The following is a 24,808-nucleotide window of genomic DNA, read 5'->3' as shown; positions in this document are numbered from 1 at the left end:
TTAGTGAAAGTGTAGCCTACCTGATGTGACGTAGCACAGGGAAGCTCCAGTTGTCTGAGATCAGAGTCCTGCAGCCAAAACACCTAAATTAGAGAACAATTGATCATTTCCTAGGCCAGAATATCTGCAGTCATGTGTGACTAGTTCCTTTATCCAGAGGCATTGGAAAAGAAGCCTGGTGCACCATGGACAGACTGCCCGTCCATCACAGAATGACAGAAACATGCAGTCAGAAATAACGACCATTTAGAGAGGCTAATGAACCAAACAAGCAAGTAAACTGATGAAAGAAAAAACTCACATCTGCACAATTATTTAGTGAATAAGAAACATTCATTAAATAATTAAATTGTGTTTTTTTGACATTGCCAGAATACTTACAAAGTTGCGCATATTTGTAATGGAAACTAGGGGCGCGCCAATTTATGGATGCGATTTTCCTTAATCGATCAGTGATTGGCCGATACTTGGATGTGAAGCTGAACTTTTTCCCTTAATCTTATCTACCTCAGCAAAGGTCTAAAAATCAGCCACTGTCCTCTTCTGCTCCGCCTTGAAAGAGGTTTGACTGACAGACCGGCCCACCAGGTCACGTCTGCATGTTTGCAGTTAACAATATTCATCCCACTGTTGCCAATTCAGGGAATTTCTTACTATATTTAGCGACATTTCAGACAAAAAAAAATGGTGTCAGCCAAAATAGGAATCAGCAGATCAGGCTTTTAAATGATCAGTTTTCAGCGATCGGCCAAAAAAACTGCAATCAGAGCAATCCCAAAGGAAACGCAGCCAGTGGAAACTGTCACTATGTAGCCTTACAAGTTATGAGTAGAGTTTTATAAGACTGGAGAACGAATCCCATAAAGTCTGTTAGCTTGTGTTAGTCAGGACTGAAAAGTTTTCATCCTCTTTCATGTTTTACTCTTGCAGCTTATAAAAATTGATTATGATCAATGGTTTTTCAAGGCTGAAATTGTCCACTGGACGAGGAAGAAGTTGCTGGACAAACCCAGATCTGGATGCAGAGATTAAATCTTATAACCAGTCTGGAGTCCATCCCCACATTAGCTTTAGCATGTGGCTTAGGAGGAGTCTGGGGATCTCTGGGGTAAAGAAATTTTTTGGGTAAGGTTTCACTGAAATATTTCTGCAAAGCAAAATGACCTAAGATTTCTAAAAACAGCATCTTGTTAAGTTTTATCTGGAAAAACTACAATCTAAGGTGCTATTTAAGAAAAAGGATGCTGTTCACTGGGAAAACTCAAACAGCAGGAAATTTAAAATCCAAAAGAAGAAGTGTAATTTCTCACCACTTTATAATTACTGCCTCATTAGTGATGTGTTTTTCCCTGTCAAGAAGAGTTTAAATTTTAATGACTGGACCCATGCAGAATGATCTCCATCTGGCTAAAATAAAGACGATTTCCTCGCCTCTCATCCTCATTTTGTTCCTGTGATCAGTCAACCTGGCATGACACAGAGAGACCTGGTTCTGGGGTGGAGGGGGCGGGTGTCTGGTTTGTCTACAGTGCCGTAACATTTTTTAGCATTTTTTTAACGCGTTACTTCCACACCACTTGTTTCATTATGCTGATCTGTGAAGTGGAACGTAACGCAGTCGGAGTTGAGAGGTCAGGGGCTCCCGCTGCCTGGAAACATACAGTCTAATATTAGAACATTTCCTTGATTTGTTAGCAGCATCTCTGCTGACTGCTGAGCACATGGCAACAGGCCGACCAATAGGATTTCAGGAGACTACTAAGCCCCTTCCTCTGTATAGCAACAGTGGCATCCTTTCCTTATTTATTTATATAGGAGTTTTTTTCCCCTTGCTGTCTCATTCTCATGCTCGTGTCCCCCAACAGTGCATCCTCACTGTGGCTCAAACTGTGAAAAAGAGTTGCAGTGTGAAGAGCAGTGCTGCACCGGTGCAGCTTTTTCTCCTCCTTCACCTCTACTGGCTCTAAAATCCAGACTTTGTCATCTTTTTTCCCCCCCTTTTTTTATTTAGAATGCACTTTAAATATAACCGGAGTTTCTCCTGCACACTGCATTTAAAAGTGTGGACACCGACTTTGAATCAGGCTGAAATTCAAGAAGCTCCGTGAGGAAGAGACGGAAAACCTGGAGGAATGACAGCGTGGGAAAATGTGCTACTTCAAAGGGACAGATAACACCCAACAGGAGAGGATCTGAAGAAGATGGAGAGCTGTGGAGGAGACGCTTCACGGGATAGGAGGAGCGGGAGGTGGTGGGGGGCGGAGGGACACAGGATGGCGTGAGGACATAGGCCGGTGGTTGGTTTGATCGGAGCCACGTGTGCGTCCGGCAACGTCTCTTCGCCGCTTCATGGATGTCGACTAGACGCTGGTTTCCCACGCTGCCCCGGTCTCCTCCGTCTTGGCCCAGGTAGGTGCATGCTGTCCTGCGTGGCTGAGCTTCTCGATGGTGTTTGATTCCTCTGCTCGGATGACGCCCGCTCCAAAAGTTGCCATTTTGAAAGTTCTCTGCATATTCTGCATCCACGGCTCTTCGTCGTTCAGAGCTTAGTTACAGGGTAATGGGGGGTGGGGGGGGCAGCTTGAAGGCGTTGGGAAAATATGGCGTACATCAGATGTCCCGTTATCAGTTCTGGATGCGACACAATCAGTAACAGTTAAAAGGAAAATATAAACTTTTCCACAAAAACGGCAACTAATACAGAACATGAAGGGAAATACCTGAAATTACGACATTTTTAGTGACGCTGTGTAATCGGACATCTGACGAGGTTCGAATCCTCCTCACTGGATTTCCTTAAATAATTAAATAAATCAACTAAACAGTTGCCATTACATTGGTTATTTAATTTGATTCATTTTGCACATTGAAAGCAAAGCTGAAACAAATCACAGTAAAAAATATATATATATAAGTAAGAGGATGTCAGTAAAAATAAAGTAACTGGTTAAGAAGGACCCTAGTTGAAAAATCCTAAGTGGATGTTTGCTTATTTTGGGCTATATACTGTAAAAATTCAAATTAACTGTTTTAAAGGGATTTGTTAATGTTGGCGTCGGCAAACCAATAATCGACTCGATACGACCTCAACATGGTCAGCCAAGAGCGCCAATCCATGGCGACTTAACGTCTGCGTACCATCCCAACCATCTCCACTCGACGCCATTTTCTCCTCTTCAGCTTTGGATGAGGGAGGTAGCTTCAGCTGATGAATTTAGAAACTTTCACCTGCTTCTTTGGCTGAAACAAACCAAACCCACAGTAATCAAAACACCAAAAAAAACAAAAAAAACAAAGACGACTTATCCAACAGCCAGATATGATTCTTAAAGGATCAGATCTTTAGTTTTTGAAAGAGTCTTGTAAATATTTTGGAAAAGATAAAAACTAATTTAAATTTGATGCGTTTCAGTTGCATTTCCATTACTTAAAATAATCTCCCCCCATTTTCTGCACACCTCATCCCTCAGGATATCATTAGTCGTGTGAAGCAACTCTTTAAATATTTGCCTTAAACATGCCGTTATGGTAATTTTTCCTCCCTTCTAGGGCAACTAAAGGATATCCCTAAACAAATCCCTTCCATAAGAGGTTACACTGTGGAGAATGCGCTGACTAATCCATCGCTATGGGATAGGAGCAGGATTTAGCTGCTGCCCCCCTCAATTCTCTGTCACGTAAAGGGCTTCCTGACATAATGCGGTACGTACATTATGTGTACATCTACAGATAAAACCTTTAGCAGTACTTCGCATGGAGCAAAGTCCAGAGAAATCCACTAAATCCCAAATGAGAAACAGCCCCTCTTTACTTTTTTATTTAAATTTTTCTCTTTTTATTTCTACATTTAGTAATTTTACAGCAACAATTTAGTTCAAAGAAAACTGTATTTTTAACATAAAATTACATCAACACCTTTTATTTTATTTTTCCAGTTTGAGTAGAAACAGAGAAAAGACACCTCAAAGTGAAATCTTTTCTGTTTCACGTTTTATTTTTACATTTTCAGACTTTTAAAAATGACTTTTAAATTCTATTGTTAATGTTAAAAAATATACATTTTTATTTTAAAGTTTTCACTCATTTTGTTTAATATATTTAAAAAAGTAACAGAAAGCTATTAAAACAATTTTCCTTCAATATTTGTGTATATGTAATATTTTTATTAATAAAAGCTATGTATGCCTCCTAAAAAAATCTCCTAAAGATAATTTAATTATCAAAACTTTTGCTCTTCTGTATGATCTATGTTCATTTTCACAAAAAATGCTGCAAATTGTTTTTTTATGAATGCACAATATAAAGGAAGAACAGTATTTATGTATTATTAATATCTCAGTTGTTCTGTTTCCTCAAGAATTGCTATTTTTTTATTTTTGTTGTACTTTATTTGTGCACAATGACATTGATTTATATTTTACTTTTGGATATAAATAGATTTTTGTTTTTGACAAAAATGCTAATTAAATTAATGTTTGGGGTATTTCTGTGCGAGAGGAACAAAACATTTTTTGTGCTTTTACATCCTTTTTGGAAAAAGCTACATTTATTTTCTCATTTTTATTTATTATTTAAATTGTAACTGACAATTTAGTGTCTCGGCATCAAAAAATGTTTAGCAGATAAATTATTAAAGCAAAAATAAAAACAATCTTGGGGGAATGTGCTGCGTCAGGGCTGAAATCTGTTACAGAATAAATAATAAAAATGTTGAGCGTGACGTCAAACGATGCTGGATGCTGCATTTTCATCGAGCGCTGCCGTCTGGCCTTTTAACCAGACGCTTTCCTCCGTCTTTTTTTTTTTTCCCCTTGTTCTCTTAGGTTTCTTGGGAAAAGTTTATTCATGTATCCTTGAAGAAATCAATCTGTTGTTCATCTGCATCCTCAAGCTTCGTTGGGACTCATTACTTCTGATATGAATAAGCAGAACTGTGCTTGAGCAAAGAAGCTCTAGATAAAGACGAGCGCAGACCGGATCTGCTGGCGATGCCATCAGCCTGCTGTACGATGTGTTTAAAACTGTGGCTGAGCAACGGGACCTTGGACTACGTTGGCAACACTGAGCAGCCATGATCTCCGCGCTTCCACCATCTGATCGGTCAGCCATGAGGGCAACTCTGAGCTGATAGTATGTGGTCAGCAGCACCGTGGCCCAACTTCCTGCTTCACCCTCAGTAAAACCAAGCTGGACAATTCAGTCGACGTTGTGAAAATGGCAGCGGAGAGTTTCCAGCTGGGGACAGACGACGAGCTCCAGGCTGCGTCATCGCTAGCATCCCTCCATCTCAGGGACGGCGTTGGGATCGGGAACACTGGCCACATGGAGGACAATCCAGAGCCCGACGCTGCCCTTCCTGCGATTACATCACCACCTGCTGACCAATCACAGCAGCGAGCAGAGATCGCTCCGCCAGCAGATCAAGGTAAGATCAAAAGTACCGTTTCAAGAGTTTGGATGAATCAATCGGAACTCATTGTGATGTTTAGCAAAGCAGATGAAAACAAAATGATGTTTTCTCTAAAGCAGGGGTGTAAAACTCTTTTTTTCAGGGTCATATTAAGATTGTGGTAGAATGAGCTGATAAAACCCACTAACAAATTGTTAAAATATTAATAGATATGTTTCTACATTTGCTAAGTCTTATCATTGATGTAACTAATAGACCTGGTATATCAATAAATCAATCACATGGTAAATTAAAACAAGCTCGTTTCAGTTTGTGATTTATAGTTTTTTCTCTCTCTCTACAATAAAAGTCTTCAGTCTGATTTTTTTGAAGGACAGTCTTGTTTACAGTCTTCATAATTTTATTTGATGTTTCCGTTTTATTTATTTTGGATATTTAAAATGTATTATTGAACGTATTATTGGTAAATGTTCATTTCAATTTAAAGTTTATTAATCTTTGAGAATGTGTTTTTGCATTATTATGACATTAACATTACTTAAACGATAATGACAGGCCTAGAAATTAGGTAGTATATCGATAAAAAATGCTTTGATTTGATTTATAATCAACATTCAGGCACACAAACTGTTATTTCTGAAGTCTATTTTGGTGTCCCTCTAAAGTCTAGAAGGACGCATAAAAAGTTATGGGGGGCCAGAGTTGGCCCCCGGACCTCGAGTTTGACACATGTTGTAAGGCCTCATGTTCTCAAGTAGAAGGTGTTATTTTGTTTTTTTCTAACAAGAGGAAAAAAATGGGGGTTAATTTTTTTTCCCCATCACGTTTTAATTAATTTATAAATAATAATCACAATTTGTAAACTAAATATTTCGCTTAAAATTAAACATTTGGTTTCATTTATTTAGCTTGGAAAATATTTCAACAATTATTTCGTATTCATTTTATTTATATTAGAGCAGCTGGAAAATATTTTTCAAATACATAGTTTCAAGCCAAATATTTATTTTCAAACTAAGTATTCAGTTTGAAGATAAATATTAAATTACAAACTAAGTATTTAGTTTTAAATTGTGCAATTGTGATGAATGAACATGGTGACAATTATGAAAAATTAGCCCCCTTTTCTCTCTTGTATGATAAATAACCCATATTATTGCTGTGTATTTTTGACAGTGTAACTTTACAAACAGCTCAACTGATTCAGTTGCAAGTGAACAGCTTTCAACACGAGTCTTTAAAGGGAAAACCAAATCTCTCTAAAAGAATTAAGGACTTTATGCTGCTCAAAAAAATTAAATTACTATAAAATCAAATTATATTTCTTTCCATTTGGTTCCTGGCTGAATAACCAGCAGATGGCAGAATTTAGTTGGTTTGTAAAATGCTGAGACCAGATTAAAATTCGAACATAAACAAAAAAAGACTCGTCATCTGGTTTGTAAAACGATGTTAAAAGTTCTGTGTGTATCAATGATCAGTTCATCTCAAGCACAAGTTTAACTAAATCTCAGTTTATTTATGAACATAGAAGCGAAAGAGTTCAAACTAAAACTGTTGTCGGTGATGTAGTTCAAAGAGATGAGTTGAACACATTAACGTGTTCCGGTCCAAAATGTTCTGATTAACCCCAGAACTAAAGCTGTTTGTGTGACGATGCTGGCTGAAGCTGGCAAGACAGTGAGAAACACAAAAAAAAAAACTGACTGCAGTTCTCAAATGCAGGCACGGACAAAGTCCTTCGTTTTTGTAGACATTTTCTCTGGTCTGATGGGACTAAAGTGAAGCTTTTTGGCCATGATGACCATTGTTACAATTGCAGGATAGGGGAACATCGTCCCTACTGTCAAGTATGGTAGTGGCAGGATCATGATGTGGGGCTTTTTTGCACCAGAAGGATGTGGTACACTTCATAAAATAGGTAGCATGATAAGGAAAGAAGGTTATGTGGAAATATGGTGTACTTCACTTCACGCCATGGACGTTTGTGTAAGTTTTTATGACGACGGAATTTGGTGTCACAAAATAAGCTGCTCAGCAGGTAACAGTATTAACACTGAACCGATTTTTATGGACATTGAGCTCAAAGTTAGAGCTACCTGTGACGATGTCACTGGTACTTTGTGCTGCAATAACAGGTATGCAGTGGCTGCGCTGTTGGGGGAAAAATGGGGCCATCGCCCAGCTAGTTCAGCTAATTTACTAGTAGCCATTCAAATTGTGGGGAAAAAAAAGGAGTTTGTCACAAAAAATGTAGGCAATCAGTACACTCCCCTATGAAATTTCAATCACCACACAGTACGCCTGAGTATGTGGGAGTCTTAAAACTGCAGTATGTAACTTACATAAAAAAACATTTTTATAAATTTGTTAAAACCGTCATGTCAGTAAAATATGAGGCAGATAATCTGTGAAAAATATCAAGCTCCTCCACCTCATCCAACCAAAACCAACAAATCAGAACCAGGAGGAATGTCTTAATGCTGTCCATCATCCTCTTGTACATGCTCCTAAATGTGCTAATGATGAAGAAACAACTTATCACAGGAAAATTATCACTGGATAAACTAGCCTGAACATTCACGACAGGCTGTAAGGAAGAAGGACAGGGATGATCGGCGCATACATGAGCATGATTAGCAGTGCTAAGACCCGCCTCCTGGTTGTTTCCAGCTACCACTAGGAGAAGGCAGAGAAGCTAGATTTAGTCACACATTATCTATCTCATACTTCTGAAACCAGAAGTTTATGGTGTACATAAACTTCTGGTTTCAACTATAAATCCCAATAAAATAAAGTTTAAGGTTGTGAAAGGGCAATGTTCAAGAGGAATGAAAAGATGTAGATTTTTTTTAGACATTGATGCTCTTCAGCTTTTAATATCAGACAAGTTTTGACAGAGCTGGACAGTTTGAGGCCACGAGCTTGTTAGTTTGTTCCTTTCTTATATTACAACAGCATGTGTACGATTTCTCCTGCATACGGCTCTGCCTGCCGCAGCAATTTAAAACATCTCCAGGCATGCCATCGCAAGTGCAGAAGGGATAACTTACATCAACTGTTAACAGCAGCTCTCACTACACACATTTATCAGCACAGGCGTGGGTGTGTTTACATGCTGTTCAAGAAAACGATCCACACTACACATTACTTCAAGAAATGTCCAGCTGACAACTTCTCACGTTTCATCTGCATTCAGAATCTCCCACTGACATGCATATGTTCGACAAAACGAGGAAAGCAGCAACACGTCATCTTAAAATCTGCCACACTGACATGGCATCTCAATGCAGACAGCTGTTTGTTAGGCGAGGCAAGGCAAGGCGAGGTTGAGCGCTAAGCAGAACTGGGTCTGGCCGAGTGCGCCCGGGCGCTGAGGAGTGCCAGTTTTGGTATTTTAGGCAGTCAGACAGTGTCACCTGTCAGCACACTAGTCTGGACAGAGTCTCCTGCAAGCTGCAAGACGGGATATCTCCTCCAGTCTTGCTGGGTGACCTGCAGTGTGTGCAGACAGCCAGAGAGTGTGGATGGTCACAAACTGAGTGTCCCGAGCTGACACCGCGGTTAAACCTGGGTTGCTGTGCGGTTGATGTTTCAGAGTTCCTGGAAACAGAAAAGGACCAAAACGACAGCGAGGGGGAAGCTTGCATTCGGACGCGGGTTCCTCAGCAGCTCTTCTCCCATTTTGCTCAAGATCATGTGAATCCTGACCTGAAACCAACCAACACTAGCAAAGAAGGAGGTACTCCACATCACCAACTCATTTTATCTGAAAAAGGTCCAGTTTTTCTGTTACGCATCATATTGTTGTGCTTCGGCTTTGTTTGCGATATCTGAAAAAGCAAAGTAGATTATAGATGAAGGATGTTTATTATGAACATTCGTAGTATAATTTTAATATAGCATTTAATTCAGAATTGAAACAAACGTGCTGCTGCCTCCGATTGTTCTGCTTTTACTCATTCATCAAACTTAAATGTTTTAGATCAAGACGTCACCCATCCCGGTTATGATCTGTTCGAACTGCTGCCTTCCAGCAGGCGACGCCGGTCTATCACGACCAGAACTTATAGATATATAAGAAGTTTCTTTCTATGAGGGTTTTAAATCGTTATTGATTGGGGCTTTAAACTAGATGTGTTTAATTAGATTGGTGTCTGATGGGATTTTTCCTTTTATCTTTCTGTTTATTTACAGTTATTGTTCAATGACAATAAAAAGGCTTTTGGCTTTCACTTTTGAAACAATTTAAAACATCATGAAATTTGAACAGCATGACTTATTTTATTAAAAAAATATGTCCAAATCAGCCAGGATGCTGAAGCCCCCAGAAGCCATAAATGGGTTGTGCCAAAATTCTGCATTACGTGTTTTTGATAACCAAATAGGCTGGGAATAATTGGAATAAATGCCACCCCAATGGGAATATTCAGATTGCATTCGGCTCTGCAGGAATGAAACTGTAGCTGGTTCATGCTGCTTGATGATCCGAACATTTGTGCCCTTTGTCCAATAAGAGAGAGGTCATTTTATTTGAGAAGCTATGTGTAACATCTTTCATGCACTTGTTTGTTTCATGTCTGTTCAGAACGTTGGAGAGTTTTGCCGTTTTAAAATAAAGTTGGCTTTGCTAGTTGGAGGCAGCAGAGAACGCTGAAGGATGTTTATTTCATCCTGATCCCTGGAAGACCAGCAGCTTGTGTTGCTTAGTCTGTAGCTTAATTAGGGAGTGGAGTAGCGTCACGACCATTATTAGAACCTGGCACCGGTCCATTATGTGCACTCAGAAGATGCAGAACGAAGACACTACTGCGTTTGATTTTATGTTTGGCATAAACAGAAGTTCAACTTTGCGTTTTTCAGGGAAATTTTACAATTCTAAGCATGTCAACGCTCCTTTTCTGAATAAACGTGGTGCTGGTAAACATGTCGTAATGGGATTAATCAATTTCACGCCCATATAAACAATACATTTGGATTATTTATGCCAAATACATTTTAATCCAATCAAGGAATTGTTTCAATTCAGCCTCATTGGAGGGTTTTCTATAGGCATAAAGGGAGTGCTTTGGGTAATTTGAACCCAAAATTACCCAATTTTATGTAAGAACAAAATAAAAATAACATGAGTAGGAACTTTTTATATGTATAACTTTGGAGGCCCTTCCAAAATGTTAATTGTGTGCATCTGAGCCTGATCTGCTCCATAATCTTAGTCCAGCAAAGCAGATCCAGTCCATCGCCACCATGTTTCACTGGAGATATTGTTTTTATGAAATGCTGTTTTTGTTTTAAGACAAATTAATGGAAAACTTACAAGAAGTGCAACTTTTATCTCAATAAGATAGATTTGTTTTCACTTTTTTTCCCCCCCAAAGTCTGTAGGAAAGTCTGTAGGATCATCATAATAGCTTTTAGTAGATAAGAGATTGACCTTTGGACAGATGTTAAAGGCCACTACTGACCAAAAAGAACCCCGTCTCTTTCTTATTAATGCTGATTTGAGAAGCGAGAGAGGCCTGCAGTGCTTTAGATGTTGCTCTGATCAGGCTGTCAGACATGTTTCATTCTTGATCTTACAGGTCAACGGTAAACAGACCTGCAGGTAGTGAAACTAAACTCAGCTTTCCAAAAATATGTGGATAATCACAGTTAATTCACAACTTCTCAAATATCTTTTTCAAAATAGGGTCACGGTTGGTTTGGATAATTTTTTTCTCCGTAATGAATGAAATAAATTTTTAGAAAAATACATTTTCCATTTATTCTGCTCATCTATGTGATTGGGTTAGAAAATCAGTTATTTGATCCGAGACATTTGGTGAAAACATTTTAAAGTTATACATATAAAAAGTTCCTACTCCTGTTGTTTTTGTCGTTACATAAAATTATCCTGTGTTTTGTGGTCAGATATCCCACCAGAGAACAACATAACCAAAGCGATGGCAGCCTCTGACAGCAGCACTGATGATCAGCAGCTGTCTGATGCAGAATGGTACTGGGGCAACATTTCAAGGTATGAACCATTTATATAATCCGGGTTAAGCTTTATTTGGATCCAAAGCTCCAAATTAACACTTTTCCAAGACTTCTTCTGCAATCCTGAAACAATAATAAAGTAGAAAATGAACAAGGTTTGGGTTTCAAGACTAATCTCAATTGAAAATATAAATTTGAAAGGCTAGTATTTCTACAATTTTGGTTTTTCGTTTTGGTCTCTTTTTTTCCAGTCTTTCTAAATCATAAATGTTATCTTTTATTTTATCTAGAGAGGAGGTAAATGAGATGATGAGAAACACTCCTGATGGTACGTTTCTGGTACGAAATGCTTCCAGCAGGATTAAAGGGGAATACACGCTGACTCTACGGTAAGTTTTCTTTTAAATCTTAATCTAAAAATCCAGTTTAAAAAAAAAGAATAAAATTTTGTTCTTGCAGTCTGAACTTCTTATATTCTTCTGAACTTCTTATATATTCTTATAGATGAATATTTAGGGAGTTATACTCAACTCTTCACTTTTTGCTTTAAGCTGTCAGCTTAAAAAAAGCTTTCCTCAGGTTCTCTTCTCTGATAAAAGAGACAAGTTTGACAATCGAGGTTGTGTCAACCACTTAGCCGCCATTTTTACAAAGGTAGCAGTATTCTCAAACTTCAGATATTCAAGCTTTCGGACGGGTTTCAACTCAACTTGTCAGGAATAAAAGTCAAAGACATTTACTTTGAAACAGCAACATTTAGCTGGTGTTTAAACTATGCTTTTTGTTTATGTCTTCCAATTATGTGTAATATATTTATGAAATTAAAATGAAAAAGACATTTTAAATATCCTGTTGGCTCTAGTGTTTTAGTCAATATCATTGAAACCGAATTTCATGTTTTCCTCCATAAATTGTTCCAGTCCTAGCAATTATAAAGTGATTATTCAGAGCAATCTGATCACACTACTTGTGTTTTAATGGTTATTATAACAGCATAATAATTATGGATCAGTACATAAAAAAAATTAATCAGCTTTTTTGTAATGCCACAGTATATGATCAAGTTAAACTTTTGCTTTTTTAATTTTCAGTCATAATTTTAGACATTCTGTGGTTTCTGTCCCAATTCAGTAAAAATCAGATCTGCTTTTGTAATGTTAAACTTTGCTGATTAGAATTTGGCACCAACTGTAGCAGTTGGAAGCAGGAGCAACAAGATGCATTTCACTTGCATTTTTCCACTCGTTTAATAAAAAATAGTCCACAGAAACACCCACTTTAATCATCATTAACCAGTGATGATTAAAGTGGGTAGCTGATTGTGTTGCATCACTAAATTATTGCTGCATATACATGTTTGCAACCAAGTCCTGATTTTTCAGTCACATCAATCCAGGAAGTGGCTGAAGAAGCATTGCTATTCAGCATGGCTAATTTATGGCTACACTTTGGTTCTGGACGCCTTTATATTTATATAAATGTTATATTTCTTTCAAAAAAAGACAAAATAAAAATTTTTGCTCAATTTGTAAAAATGGAGCACTTACTGATGCTTATTGGCATAGGGACAAATTATACAAATGAAAAATAGAGAAAGACAAACATAACTTTTTATGGTAGGAAGTCTGAATTTTTTTTTGAAGGTTGTGTCTTAAGAGTTCTTAAAGAGAATATACATTGGACAAAATCAGTTTGACAGGGTCAACCTTTACAAAAACAAGAGATTAGAGATTCTGACTTCTGGTAATAGGAGCTTTGGAAAAAATAAATAAAAAACAGACCTCACCCATAGTTCTGCACTGGTTCCAGGATAAAAAAGGGAAAAAAAGTGACTGTGAACATGGAGAACAGACATGACTGTCTATTTCTGACTTTTGCAGAAAAGATGGGTACAACCGACTAATAAAAATCTTCCATCAAGGGGGGAAGTGCGGCTTTTCTGAGCCACTGACTTTTCCCTCACTGGTAGACCTGATCCAGTACTACCAGAAGAAATCACTAGCCCAGTACAACTCTAAGCTGGATATCAGGTTACTCTACCCAGTTTCCAGATACTATCAGGCAAGTGTTGACTTTTCCTGATAAGAAAAACAGTTAAAAATTCAAATGAAAATTCGAAACAGCCCATCATAACACTCCTGAGTGATTTTACATTCCTCTCTGTGTAGCACCATGTGATGGAGATCGATATTGCAGCAATCGGAGAACAGCTGAGAATATTTCAGGATCAATACAAGGAGAAAAGTCAAGAGTATGACCATCTATTTAAGGAGCTGAACCAAACCTCACAGGTACCCACACAACATTTATAAATAGCTATAGTTACTTCATCATCACTGGTTATTTTAGGGTAAAAAAACAAAACAACAAAAAAAAACTTTTGCTAAGCCGCTAAAAGCAGAGCTAATTTTTCATTTGGTGCTTTAGCTAGCTTTGAAAATGCATGCCAAGCATATCAAACATGAAACATACAAAATAAAACAAGAGAACAAGAAAATAGAAATACAATATCTAAAGTCATTATAGGATGTGTAAAATATGTCCAAATGAAATTGGTGTTTGAGGGATGTAGTCTTTTTGGGGTAGATATTTGGATTAAAGTTAGCGCTTTAGCATTAGCTTCTGCTAAATATCATGGCATGGTGGCGTTCCTGAACAAATACCAGAATATGTCCATGTGCAGAAATAAGTTTGAAACTTTAAAAACTGACAAAAAATAGCTACAATTAAACTGTGCCTGTTTATACTGCTATATTTGTTGAAAAACTAATCTCCATTTAAGTTCTAAGCTTTAAGAACATAAAAAAAATATTACAGAAATTTAAAGATTCTTTGCTTAGTCCTGACCAAACTGAAAAATGTTTGAAGCGTCCCGTCCTGTCCCTTTAAAACCATGGTACACATCAAACAGACTTTTGTGTACCATTATACCTATATTCAATACAACTCTTATTCCCCTCATTTACAGGAGCTCCAGAGTAAGCGAACGGCCATTGAGGCTTTCAGTGAAATTATCCGGATCTTTGAGGAGGAGTGTGAAACCCAGGAGCGCTACAGCAAGGAATACATCGACATGTTCCTCACTTTAGACAGCAGCACAAAAAATGACAAGTAGGTTTCCTGACATAATTCAGTCAATTCAATCCCACGTTTCTGCAGCTAATATTAAATAGTCACTATGGTTGATTCTTTGGCAGCAGAATTCAAAACAACTCTGATGAACTGCAGTCCAGGGTGGAGGAGATCCACAACAGCAAGAAGATGTTGGAGGAAGAACTGAGGACAAAAGCACTGGCTCACATGGAGGTCGACAGGAAAATTACGAGACTGAAGCCTGATCTTGTACAGCTCAGAAAAATCAGAGATCAATACCTCCTGTGAGTATTGGCACCACGAAGCCTTGTTCTATGTATTATAGTTCTAAAAATAAAAGTCAGCACATCAGAGCTAGAAGAAAATTTAACTGAGTAATCATTGAATCAAATTTTGACAATTAAAAAGAACTCAAAGATGTTAAAGGGAATCTTTCCGACCTTGTTTTGCTAATGTTTCAGATGGCTCACCCAGCAAGGCATGAGACAGAGTCAAATTAACAACTGGTTGGGTGTCAGAGCTGATGAAGAGTAAGTATCCTTTTCTTGATCTTTTAAAACAACTTCGCAGTTCTAAGATTTTTTTTAATTGCATCATAGCTAACGTAAGGATGTGCAACTCCAGTTTCTGAGGGCCGATGTCTTGAATATTTTAGATTTTGCTCCAAAACATCTGGCTCAAGTTACTGATTTACATCCTCAATATGTCATAAAAGCAGGACTGGACGATCTGTCTGAAAAACCTATTGTAATACAAGTGTTTTGTATCAGTAGATATCAATAATTATTTATGTTTTTTATTTATTTAAACAACTGGAATACTACTAAACTGGTGGCATGACCTTTCCCGTTTTATCCACAGTTTTCGCTCCATGCCGTTTTAAAACATTTATGAGACAAAGTGGAAAAACCTTAAAGTTTCTCAACAGGTTGTTGCTAGGTAACCACAAGTTACTCAAGTTGTTGCTAGGTAACCAGTGAGAAACGAGTTAGTTGATGTCACCAATTTTTCCTCTGCTTACATCTCCCAGAATGCTATGCAGTTCTGGATTGGTGTTCAGTGAAATTATTGAGTATTTTGTTGATATTGATCACATCTATAGTGATACATACAATTGATTTATTGCCCTGCCCTACATTGATGTCTGCAGAGAGGCCTATGAATTAAGCATTCATTAGGTTCCGTTGTGTTGGACATCAGCCCTTGAGAACTTTTGCACAGTATGGTGCAACGTGATCAACACTTGAATGTCATTTTTGAATGATCAAATACTGTAATTGACAATGAGATGAGGAATCTCTAAATAATTCAACTAATTTAACCTACATTCATTCAAGCCCTTACACCCTTGAAGACGACACCCATGAGGAGGAGAGGAGTTGGTACGTCGGAGGTATGAGACGAAGAGAGGCGGAGGAGCTGCTGAAAGGAAGGCGGGACGGGACATTCTTGATCAGGGACAGTCAGACTCAGAGGGGATCCTTTGCTTGCTCTGTTGTGTGAGTATCTTCACATCTCCTTGTTTCAAAGTAAAAAAAAAGAAAAAAAAGACTTGCACTGGCCAACGTTTCTTGAAACAGTCTGCATTACCATAGACCAGGGACTCTCAAAAGTGTGGGATGCGCCCCCTGGTGTAGCCATCATGTCATGACTGAAAGATCCTTGCTGATTTTTTTATTTTTTATTGCATGTAGAACTGCTTATATTTTCAGAATTGCTCCCTGATCTTTACTCGTAGTGACATAAATAAGTGTTTTAAGGTGACAGGACATCATGCACTTTTCTTATGCTCCATTGCTGCACAAGAGAAGCCGATTGGCCTTCTCTCTAATAATCCTGCACTCTAATAATCACTCAGTGCATCTTGATTTATTTTTATTTCTTTACTCCATACATATTATGTTTTGAAAGTTAGAACTTAAAAAGTGACCCATTTTCCCTCCTGCAGTGTGGACGGAGACGTCAAACACTGTGTGATCTACAGGACATCGACAGGCTACGGCTTCGCTGAGCCCTACAACTTGTACTCATCGCTGAGGGAGCTTGTCCTCCACTACCGCCACACATCACTGATCCAACACAACCAGCAGCTGAATGTAACCCTGGCCTGGCCCGCTTTCAGTCAGCAGTCCAGCTGAGACGCACCAGCACACCGTCCTGATTCCCAAAGTTTCACAGCATTAGCACGGAGGACTCACCCATACGGAAACACAGACGAAAACAAAGAGCCTGTTAGCGATTCACAGTCAGAAGAACTAACTGGTATGTTTTCACATAAAATCCAAGAATGAGCAGCAGTCAGCTTATAATACAGATTTGAAGCAACTTCAGCTTTAATTATGTCTCAGACTGTCTGCAGCACTAAAAACTTACAAGCTGGCACACTTTAAGATGTTCAGTCCAATGCAGCTCTTATAAAAATGACACCAGTTTATCAAGTTGCTATAAAACCCAACCTGTAACTGTTCCAATTAATTTTTTCAAATGATCTTATTTGTTGTCTGAATCACTTTTTATTCACACATAAACTAATTCAACAATAATGCACACGTTTGTAAAATGTAGAAGTTTTACAAGACATAAGGAGGAACAGAAAAGCATTAATAAAACCATTTTTACTAAAATAGTTGAAGCAGCTGGCTGTACAGTCATGGGAAAAAAATGCAGCCTTGCTGCTAATCAAAAGCACATGATTATTTGGTCCTCACATCAGCGAGTGTAACGATCACAGATGGCAGAACAGGGATGGTTTGGAGTAAACTGGTGTGTTTTAACACAATGCCATTGTTGAAAGACATCAATGACCTTCGAGAAGCAATTTTTCAGGTTTTTCATCAAACTTGGACAAAGATTGAACAATTAGAAAAGACTAAACAAGTATGGAAGGGATATCAGGAGAAATTATTGATCCATGACACAAACCCTAATTGCTTAATTAGGGTTTGCAAAGTTGCATCTGAATGAACTACAAGGACTTCAGGAACAATTAATGTTGTTTGGACAGATGGGACCAAATTAGAGACAGACAGACATCCTCACCTGTACTGCATGGTGGTGGATGGTTGTCTTTTTCCTAGTTGTAGACCCATTTATTTGACCCTAACATTCGTATGTTAGGTTGAACCTCAGACCAAATTTCTACCACAGCAAATTTCACACCTGATAGTCCGGTAGACCCGGTTTGATTGGGAACCCATTTGCTTTCACGCTGCAGATGTCAAAAGCCGTTGAAAAACCTGTTCCCCCTTTCACCTATGGTGGCGCTGCACCAAGAACCACTGAAGGAAATGACACAAAAACTTCTGAAGAAGACACTGAGCGAAACTTCCTTCTTCACGAAATGGAGTAGCATCAGATTTTAGCTGTTGTGGGATTTCTCTTGTGTCTTTAGTAAAAGACAATGAGCCTCGTCTCCTGCTAGTGCTGGACACGTGCGTTTCTTTTTGGTTGTACCCAGAATGCCCTACTCTGTAGTACATTTCCTGATTTTGGAGCGGCCCCTGGTTTGCTTGGCATTCACATTTTCACTGAAACTGCACCAGAGTTCACTTCGACCTAACAGACGTTGATATTATGGTCCCCATCAGAGCTTGGTTGAACAGTCACACCTCCCCAAACAAACCGGACTTTTCAGGCAAACAAACTCAAGTTTGATTAAAGTGACTAACAAGCCTGGTGTGAAAGGTGTTGAAAAATTCAATCTAGACAATTATCTTACGTTGTTGGTTGCTATTGAATTATGGCTTGTCTTCTGATTGTCCTTTCCCATGACTGTAGGTCGGCTGCCTGCTTTTGCTCTTCATTGATAGATTTGATCTTCTGTCTGAGTAACATGAAGTGGAGTAGTTAGCTTCTAGATATCTCGAATTTTTAAACAACTTCATCCCAAAGACTTACAAGGATGCTAAATGCTAATGTTTCCAGAAAAATCTACTCAAGCCTCCTGTGGATCATATTAATTTCTAAACTATGGTCCAAAATAATGTACTTAAAGGTTAATCCCCACACACGTTTAATGTCTCTGTAGTAAGACATGTCTTCCATGCAATCAAACACGTTTATTCAGGGACGAAGGAGTGTTAAAGGTGCTCCGAGGGAAACTAAGCTCAGGAAGGGACTCTGCAAACATTAAAGGAACTGCAGGGACTGGGGAGACACTCAAGCACTTTATCCAGAAAAAAAAAATACAAAAAGGAATAGGTTTCTCCAAGATGGCTCCTTTTTGCTGCTCTTGGCTAGTGAAACATTTTGCTTTATTCAACATAAATAAAAAATTTTTCCTCTTCATAATATGTCTCATTTGACAGTATATTGAGAGAGACAAAGATCGGACAACAATCTATTGTTTAAATAAAGCGAGTAATCACTCTGGTTTAGATTAATACTCTTAACTTTTTATTTCCTTTTCAAAGGATTTGAACAGAAGATTTTCTGTTAAGTTTGTTGATTATATTATGGATGACGTTACAAAAGGCTAAAACAGCTGGTTTACAAATCTTTAAGTAATTGTTGAAAGGTGCCTTTAAGAGTTTTACAATATTCACCTTAGACTACAATGGTTTGATGAAATCAGTAGGTTTTGTCTGGTTGGATTTCATAAACATCCATGACGATCAATCAGAAGAAGGCTTTGCCTCCAATTTAGCAGTACAATTTTAAGGACGACCCATTAACATAAACGTCTGAGAGAAACTGCACAGAAAGGGTCACTGACGTTTCAGGATAAAGCTAATTTAGCACATAAATAAAATTTGGAGTTAATCCACGTGCCACTACTAACATCTATATTATTTGTGTCGAGGATAATCTAAAACTACACAGCGACTTCCCTATTCACTACTGAAATTGCAATGCAGGGTTTCCCCCAGTGTACTGTAAGCCTGGAGGGCCACCAGGCTTTTCTTGTGCCCCCACCAGGCTAAGCGTTGCTTATATATTTAAGTCTTTTTAAAATGTATGCATTTTTTAAGACTTTATAGTTGGTGTTCGGGTATTAATCTTTCAAGAACACATAATTATCAAGTGATATTTTCACATTTCTTGTCAACTTTAAACATTTTTTAACTCAAAAATAGTTAAAAAAAATTTTTTTGAACCGTTTAAAAAAAACATTTAAACTTGCTAAGTTTAACTTTAAGAGGGAAACCTGCTAAGTTTTCTGGGGGAAACCTTTCAAGTTTCTAATAGTCCACCAACCAAATTTCAGTTTAAATTTTGCTGCGTTTACATTTCTTATTGGGATTTCAGAGCAGGTAACATTTCCAATAAATATCACCCATTAATATAAACACCATTAAGCCATGTTCACACAACAAGCAAATCAGATCCTTTTTGCCTATTTGCAACTTGTATCTGACTTTTTCATTCAGTCTGATCAGCCCAATTCCGATCTTTCATCACCACCCCCAGATGGAAAAGAAATAATAGAAATCCAATTTGTACCACTTCCCTATTTGGTACTAATTGAATACCTATCCCACTGTTTTCAATTGCAGTCTGAACGGTCATGTGACATTTTATCCAACTTTCATGTCACTGTCGTGAGACACGCACCAGTTATGGTAAATACAAACATAAACAATGACTGAAAATTAAGAAAGAAGCCAGTTAAGTTGACAAACTCAGATCAGACGAGATGACCCGCTAAACACATTACTAAGCGGAGGAAAAGAAACCAGCGAGCCACAAACAGAGGGCACCTGTTTTAAGTCAATTATTCAGTGTCACATTATTGGTGCTCCTGTTAGAAATGCACTTTTATTGCAGTAGCATAATCTCAAGCCGTTTATTGGTCTCAGTGTCACTGTGTGATTGTCTTTCTCCAGCTCTGTTTGTCACAATTCCAGTTTAGAGATCAGTAATTTGAGTGGCTGATCTCCAATACCTGCTTTTTGTGAAGATCAACACATATCTGCTTTACTTGAATGATAACTTTACTTCGCATGAATAATAATGGGCTTGTGTTGAATCATAATCATAACCTTGTGAATAATGGCATCGTGAAATATTAAAGCAAACTCAGAGACGCTCTGAGGAAATTTAAAAGGTTGAGGCATAAAACCTAACAATGGTTTGCTTAGATTTATTTTGAATGAATTTTTATAGGTGCTAGTAAGTGTGGAAATGGTGATTTTAAGAACAGACATATTTTAGAACGACATTATTCCTCCCACTCAAAAAATAATAATTCTCAAATTTTCAGCGTGAAGTTATGGCATTTAAATAAAAGTTAAATTTTATGTAAGGATTTTTTTGTATTATTAGAGGTCATCAGTCTTTTTCTTAGCTACATATGTAGAGCTCTATTAAATTGTTTACATCCTAATATGTTAAGCAGTGAGAGATGCATCCGTTATGGCTCCGCATATAAACAAAAGTTAATGATAATCCAGAAGTACTGTGATGTGATCCATAGAACGAAGCAAGTATTACCTCTAAAAGCTTTAAAATAGTTACTACCTCAGTTTGAGGTAAAACTCAAAAAAAAAGATGAAACACTGTGTCCAAGTTAGGAGATTCTTAGTTTAACATTTCCAAGCTTGTTTTCTATTATAATTATTGGCATTTCAATATAAATTGTTTACATTTTAAAGCTATCCAGGAATAGTCAACTCTGGGCGAACCTGGTCTTCCACCCAGGGGCTTTGGACTGAGAGTGGCAATGATGTATTGTCTGAAAATTAAAAAAAACAATGACCAGTACTGCACATTAAAGATATTAATATTTGTTAAAGGCTGATAAATAATTCTTCTCTATTATGATGGGTCACTTTTAATGCATTTCTCTCTTAACGGTCCACCATGTGCTTGATTGTCATTATGTACTGTCACTTGATGTTGTCAGTTCTGTTAGACTGTTACCTGCCGTGAAGTGAGTTGGACAGATTTTAGCTTTTCTGGTCGTAAAAAAAAAAAAAAAAAAAAGAAAAGAAAAAAAGAAATAAGTTGCATGATCTTGTTACAATGCATATAATATGTTAGGCTGGGTACTGTTTAGAAATCAGTTTTACTTCTACAATTTTACCACCAGCTAGATAAGACACTTTCTTTGCTTTTTACCTCAAAATTATGTAAAAGATTTTCCTTTATTTGTGCGATTTGTGGTTGCCATGATTTGTTGTAGCTTTTCCATTTTAAACGACACAGTACAGAGTAGCTGGCTCACGTTTAACGTTATGTGTGCCTGCTACCACATCAGTTTGTTAGTGTTGCACAGTATTAAAATGTGAAGTCTTGCAATGCACAGGTTTTAAACAAACCACCACAACGGAGTGAGACGAAAACTTGTATGACAGTAAAAAATGAAGATGTCTGCCCCTTCTAAGTCATGTTGTGTATTTTGTACTTTTGGCAGATGAAACAAGCCGAGCGATAGATTATATCTGCAGCTTTAAACATAAATGTTTAATTTATTTATTTATAGAAAGGCTGTATATCTGTTGATTTTGTTGCACAAGTACAAAAAAATAAAATAAATGAATATACGGGTTGTATGTGAACAGAAGCAGGCATGACCACCGCTCTGTGGGGTTTGAATAAAGCATAGCATTTGCACAGAAGTATCTTCAAATAGTTAGATACTTTAACTTTCCTCATGTACACCAACCCTGTTTCAGAGGCAGGTAGACTCGTCATAGTTGTATATATTTATGGGAAACAAGTTGCAAATGAGATTAATGTGTAGTAGCACCATAACAAAGTAAGTAGCATCTATATCTAGATGACTACTGAAATAGAATTGATATTTTCTGTAAAGTTGGAGAGTTTTGTGCACAATTTGGTCTTTTTCTGTGTCATTGTTGCTTTCTGTATATGTAATGTTTTATCACTGTGCAAACAGAATATTTAAAAAAAATAATATTTTGAAATGAGAAAAGATGCTGGGAGAAATTAAGCACCAATTTATATTTCATGGCACCAAACATCTTTTTAACCATTTGTAGCTGTTGTTGCAGATGTGCAGCAACAGAAAATAAAGCTGAATTTATTGGGATGTTTATTTATTTATTTATTTTCAAAACTTCCATTATTCAGTTTGGCAATTACCTAAAGTCTACTTCCTGTAATTAGTAGTTGTTTTTGTTCCAGAGTGACTGAATTTAATTGTGCAAGATGTTAAGGACTTGTGGCATGGAAGAATAAATCCATTAATGACGTTGAAATTTAAAAAATAATTGGTAGAAATAGAGTTGGTTTTCTCTACAGTTAATTCTTTTTGTTTAAAAGACGACTTAATATTACAGAACAGAGAGAGATAATGGAGAAAGAGCAATGCTGTAGGTGTGAGAGCAAGTGTTTTTATTGTGGTTGTTTCCATGCAGCTAATGCAAAGTTGAATATTTTAACACTTCCTACAAAGTTATTTTTGCAGTGTATGGAAAACAGAATGGCTTTAGCAGATAAAAAGATGTTGATAGAAAGTAGAACAATGGAACATGTTTGCAACTTAGAAACTGAAATCAGAAAAATTGCAGTGGTCCCCAACTTGTGAAATTATTCACATGTCAAATTACAATAACTTCAAAAAGCTATTTTCAGTACTTAGTCACTACACTTGAAATAAACATATTTGAAGTGTTTATTTCTGTTCATTTGGATTCTTCAGGTTAAGAGCAAATTTCAATTACACTACAAAAATACAAAACTTTGAAAAAAAAACCCATCATTGAATACAGAAATGTTGATCTTCTGAAAAGCATGTCCATGTGCTGCTATTTTTAGACCTACCACACCTTTTCCTTCCTCTCAAATTTCTAAGAAAAATCATTGACTTGACATTTGGAGGGGAAACCTCAAAAGGTCAAGATTACTCACAGCGCTGTATCCGGCACAATTATTGGAAAGTTGAGTGGAAGGAAAAAGTCGGGGGAGAAACAACAATCTGCAGAACTTCCTTTACAGATTCTTGGAAGAATTTGAGTAGATTAAATTTTTTAGTTTCTTGGTTGCTAAACAGAAATGTCATGTTAGTCAAAGGTCAAAGATCAGGTCTTATCCAGAGTTACAGGCAAGTGTTGGACGGTAAGCGTTTGGGTGGGATTAAATATAGAAATTAACTTTGAAAATAAAGTTAATCGGAAGACTCATCTTTCGTATCTTAATGATTTTTTTTGTCTTTGGATCCAAAACTTTTTCCATGCCATGATGAGATGTTATCTTGCATTTGTGTTTTTTTTCCCTTTTTAATAGTGTTACTTTCAAATTGATGAAAATGTCATTAGCTTTGAAAAATGTTAATTATCTAGGATCTCTGATCTGTGTATATGGTTTAATTCCATTTTTAATTTCTGTATCACATTAAAAACACCGTCAGGATGATGTTTCTGTGACTTTGTTATTTTCCTTTCCTTTGTGGCTAAAAGACTAAAAGTGTCTCGTTTTGATTTTGAGAATAACAGAATTGATCAAAATGTTTTTTGGAAGCAATCTTGTTATTGTAAATGTTTATTTTCTGTATTGATTATGCAATGCCACGCATCTTGTGAGAAAAAAATGTTTTTCTTTAAAAAGGTCCTACCTGAAAAACTGGATTTTAACTATTCTGTTGATGTAAAACCTGACTTTACCTGACTGAGAAAATTATGTTGAAGTAAGCACTTTCAGTTCTCAAATAAATTTGAAATGGTTAAATGAGCAGTTGTTTTGTTTAAAGACATTAATAACACTTTCTAGTCTTCAGCAGCTGACTACAATAAACCACATTTTGTGTATTAATGATGCTGAAGCAGATGGACATTAGAGACTAAAAGGAGAAATTGTCATCCATTTGTAAAATATAAAATGTAAGATTAAATATATAACCATGATGAAGTCTATGAAAGCAACGCCACAGGAATGTGGGCTCAGGCCAGTCCAACAAAATATTAATGTTACCTTTCTTTTTTGGCTAGGCAGTGCATATCCTTGATGTTCGTCAGGCTTTTGTGGAGAAGGGGCACCTTTAGTTGATCCTAGAACCGCCCCTGCTTTTCCAAAGTTGCTACCTGCAGCTTCCTAACAGACAGTTGACAACGTTTAAAACTGGAAAAAAAAAAGCTCCTGACTTACACAAGTCGAAATATATCTAAATGCGAGCTCAGAATGTATCACCGCCTGTTTGCTAACATATTAGCTCAACATGCTAAAGCGTGTGATATTCTTACCTTCAAACACCAGCCGTGGTTAATATGGACGCTGGCTCATTGCTGAAGAGATAACAAATATAAATAAAACAAACAAACAAACAAACACTGGAAGCAAAAAGGGAAGTCATCCTTCGTCCAAAAACAGCTGGTCAGGGCAACAACCGCTAAGCTAACAGGTGTAATTAATTCGCTGACGGAAATT

General features: G+C 37.2%; 1 protein-coding gene and 1 long non-coding RNA gene across 3 annotated transcripts; one reads left to right on the top strand and one right to left on the bottom strand.

Moving 5' to 3' along the window:
- Positions 1-19: 19 nt before the first annotated feature.
- Positions 20-24,753, bottom strand: LOC103463320 (uncharacterized). Its single transcript, XR_533495.2, has 3 exons — positions 24,625-24,753; positions 24,356-24,475; positions 20-83 (listed from the first exon to the last, which is right to left on the bottom strand). It is a non-coding gene; the product is annotated as an uncharacterized LOC103463320 (long non-coding RNA).
- LOC103463319 (phosphatidylinositol 3-kinase regulatory subunit gamma-like) lies at positions 1,829-16,975 on the top strand. Of its 2 annotated transcripts, none has more exons than XM_008406594.2 (12): positions 1,829-2,409; positions 4,824-5,425; positions 9,009-9,152; positions 11,321-11,426; positions 11,680-11,778; positions 13,270-13,450; positions 13,558-13,680; positions 14,358-14,500; positions 14,590-14,766; positions 14,944-15,012; positions 15,820-15,981; positions 16,431-16,975. In XM_008406594.2, exons 2-12 carry the CDS (start codon positions 5,215-5,217, stop codon positions 16,618-16,620), a joined length of 1,605 nt encoding a protein of 534 aa, XP_008404816.1. In that variant the 5' UTR covers positions 1,829-2,409; positions 4,824-5,214; the 3' UTR covers positions 16,621-16,975. The 2 variants fall into 2 exon arrangements, with proteins under 2 accessions (XP_008404816.1, XP_008404815.1); XM_008406593.2 differs by having other exon boundaries at positions 14,587-14,766.
- Positions 24,754-24,808: the final 55 nt, after the last annotated feature.

The sequence above is a fragment of the Poecilia reticulata genome, linkage group LG4, assembly GCF_000633615.1.
Source record: "Poecilia reticulata strain Guanapo linkage group LG4, Guppy_female_1.0+MT, whole genome shotgun sequence".
Classification (NCBI taxonomy): Eukaryota; Metazoa; Chordata; class Actinopteri; order Cyprinodontiformes; family Poeciliidae; genus Poecilia; species Poecilia reticulata.
This window is presented reverse-complemented; position numbering and strand designations above follow the sequence as displayed.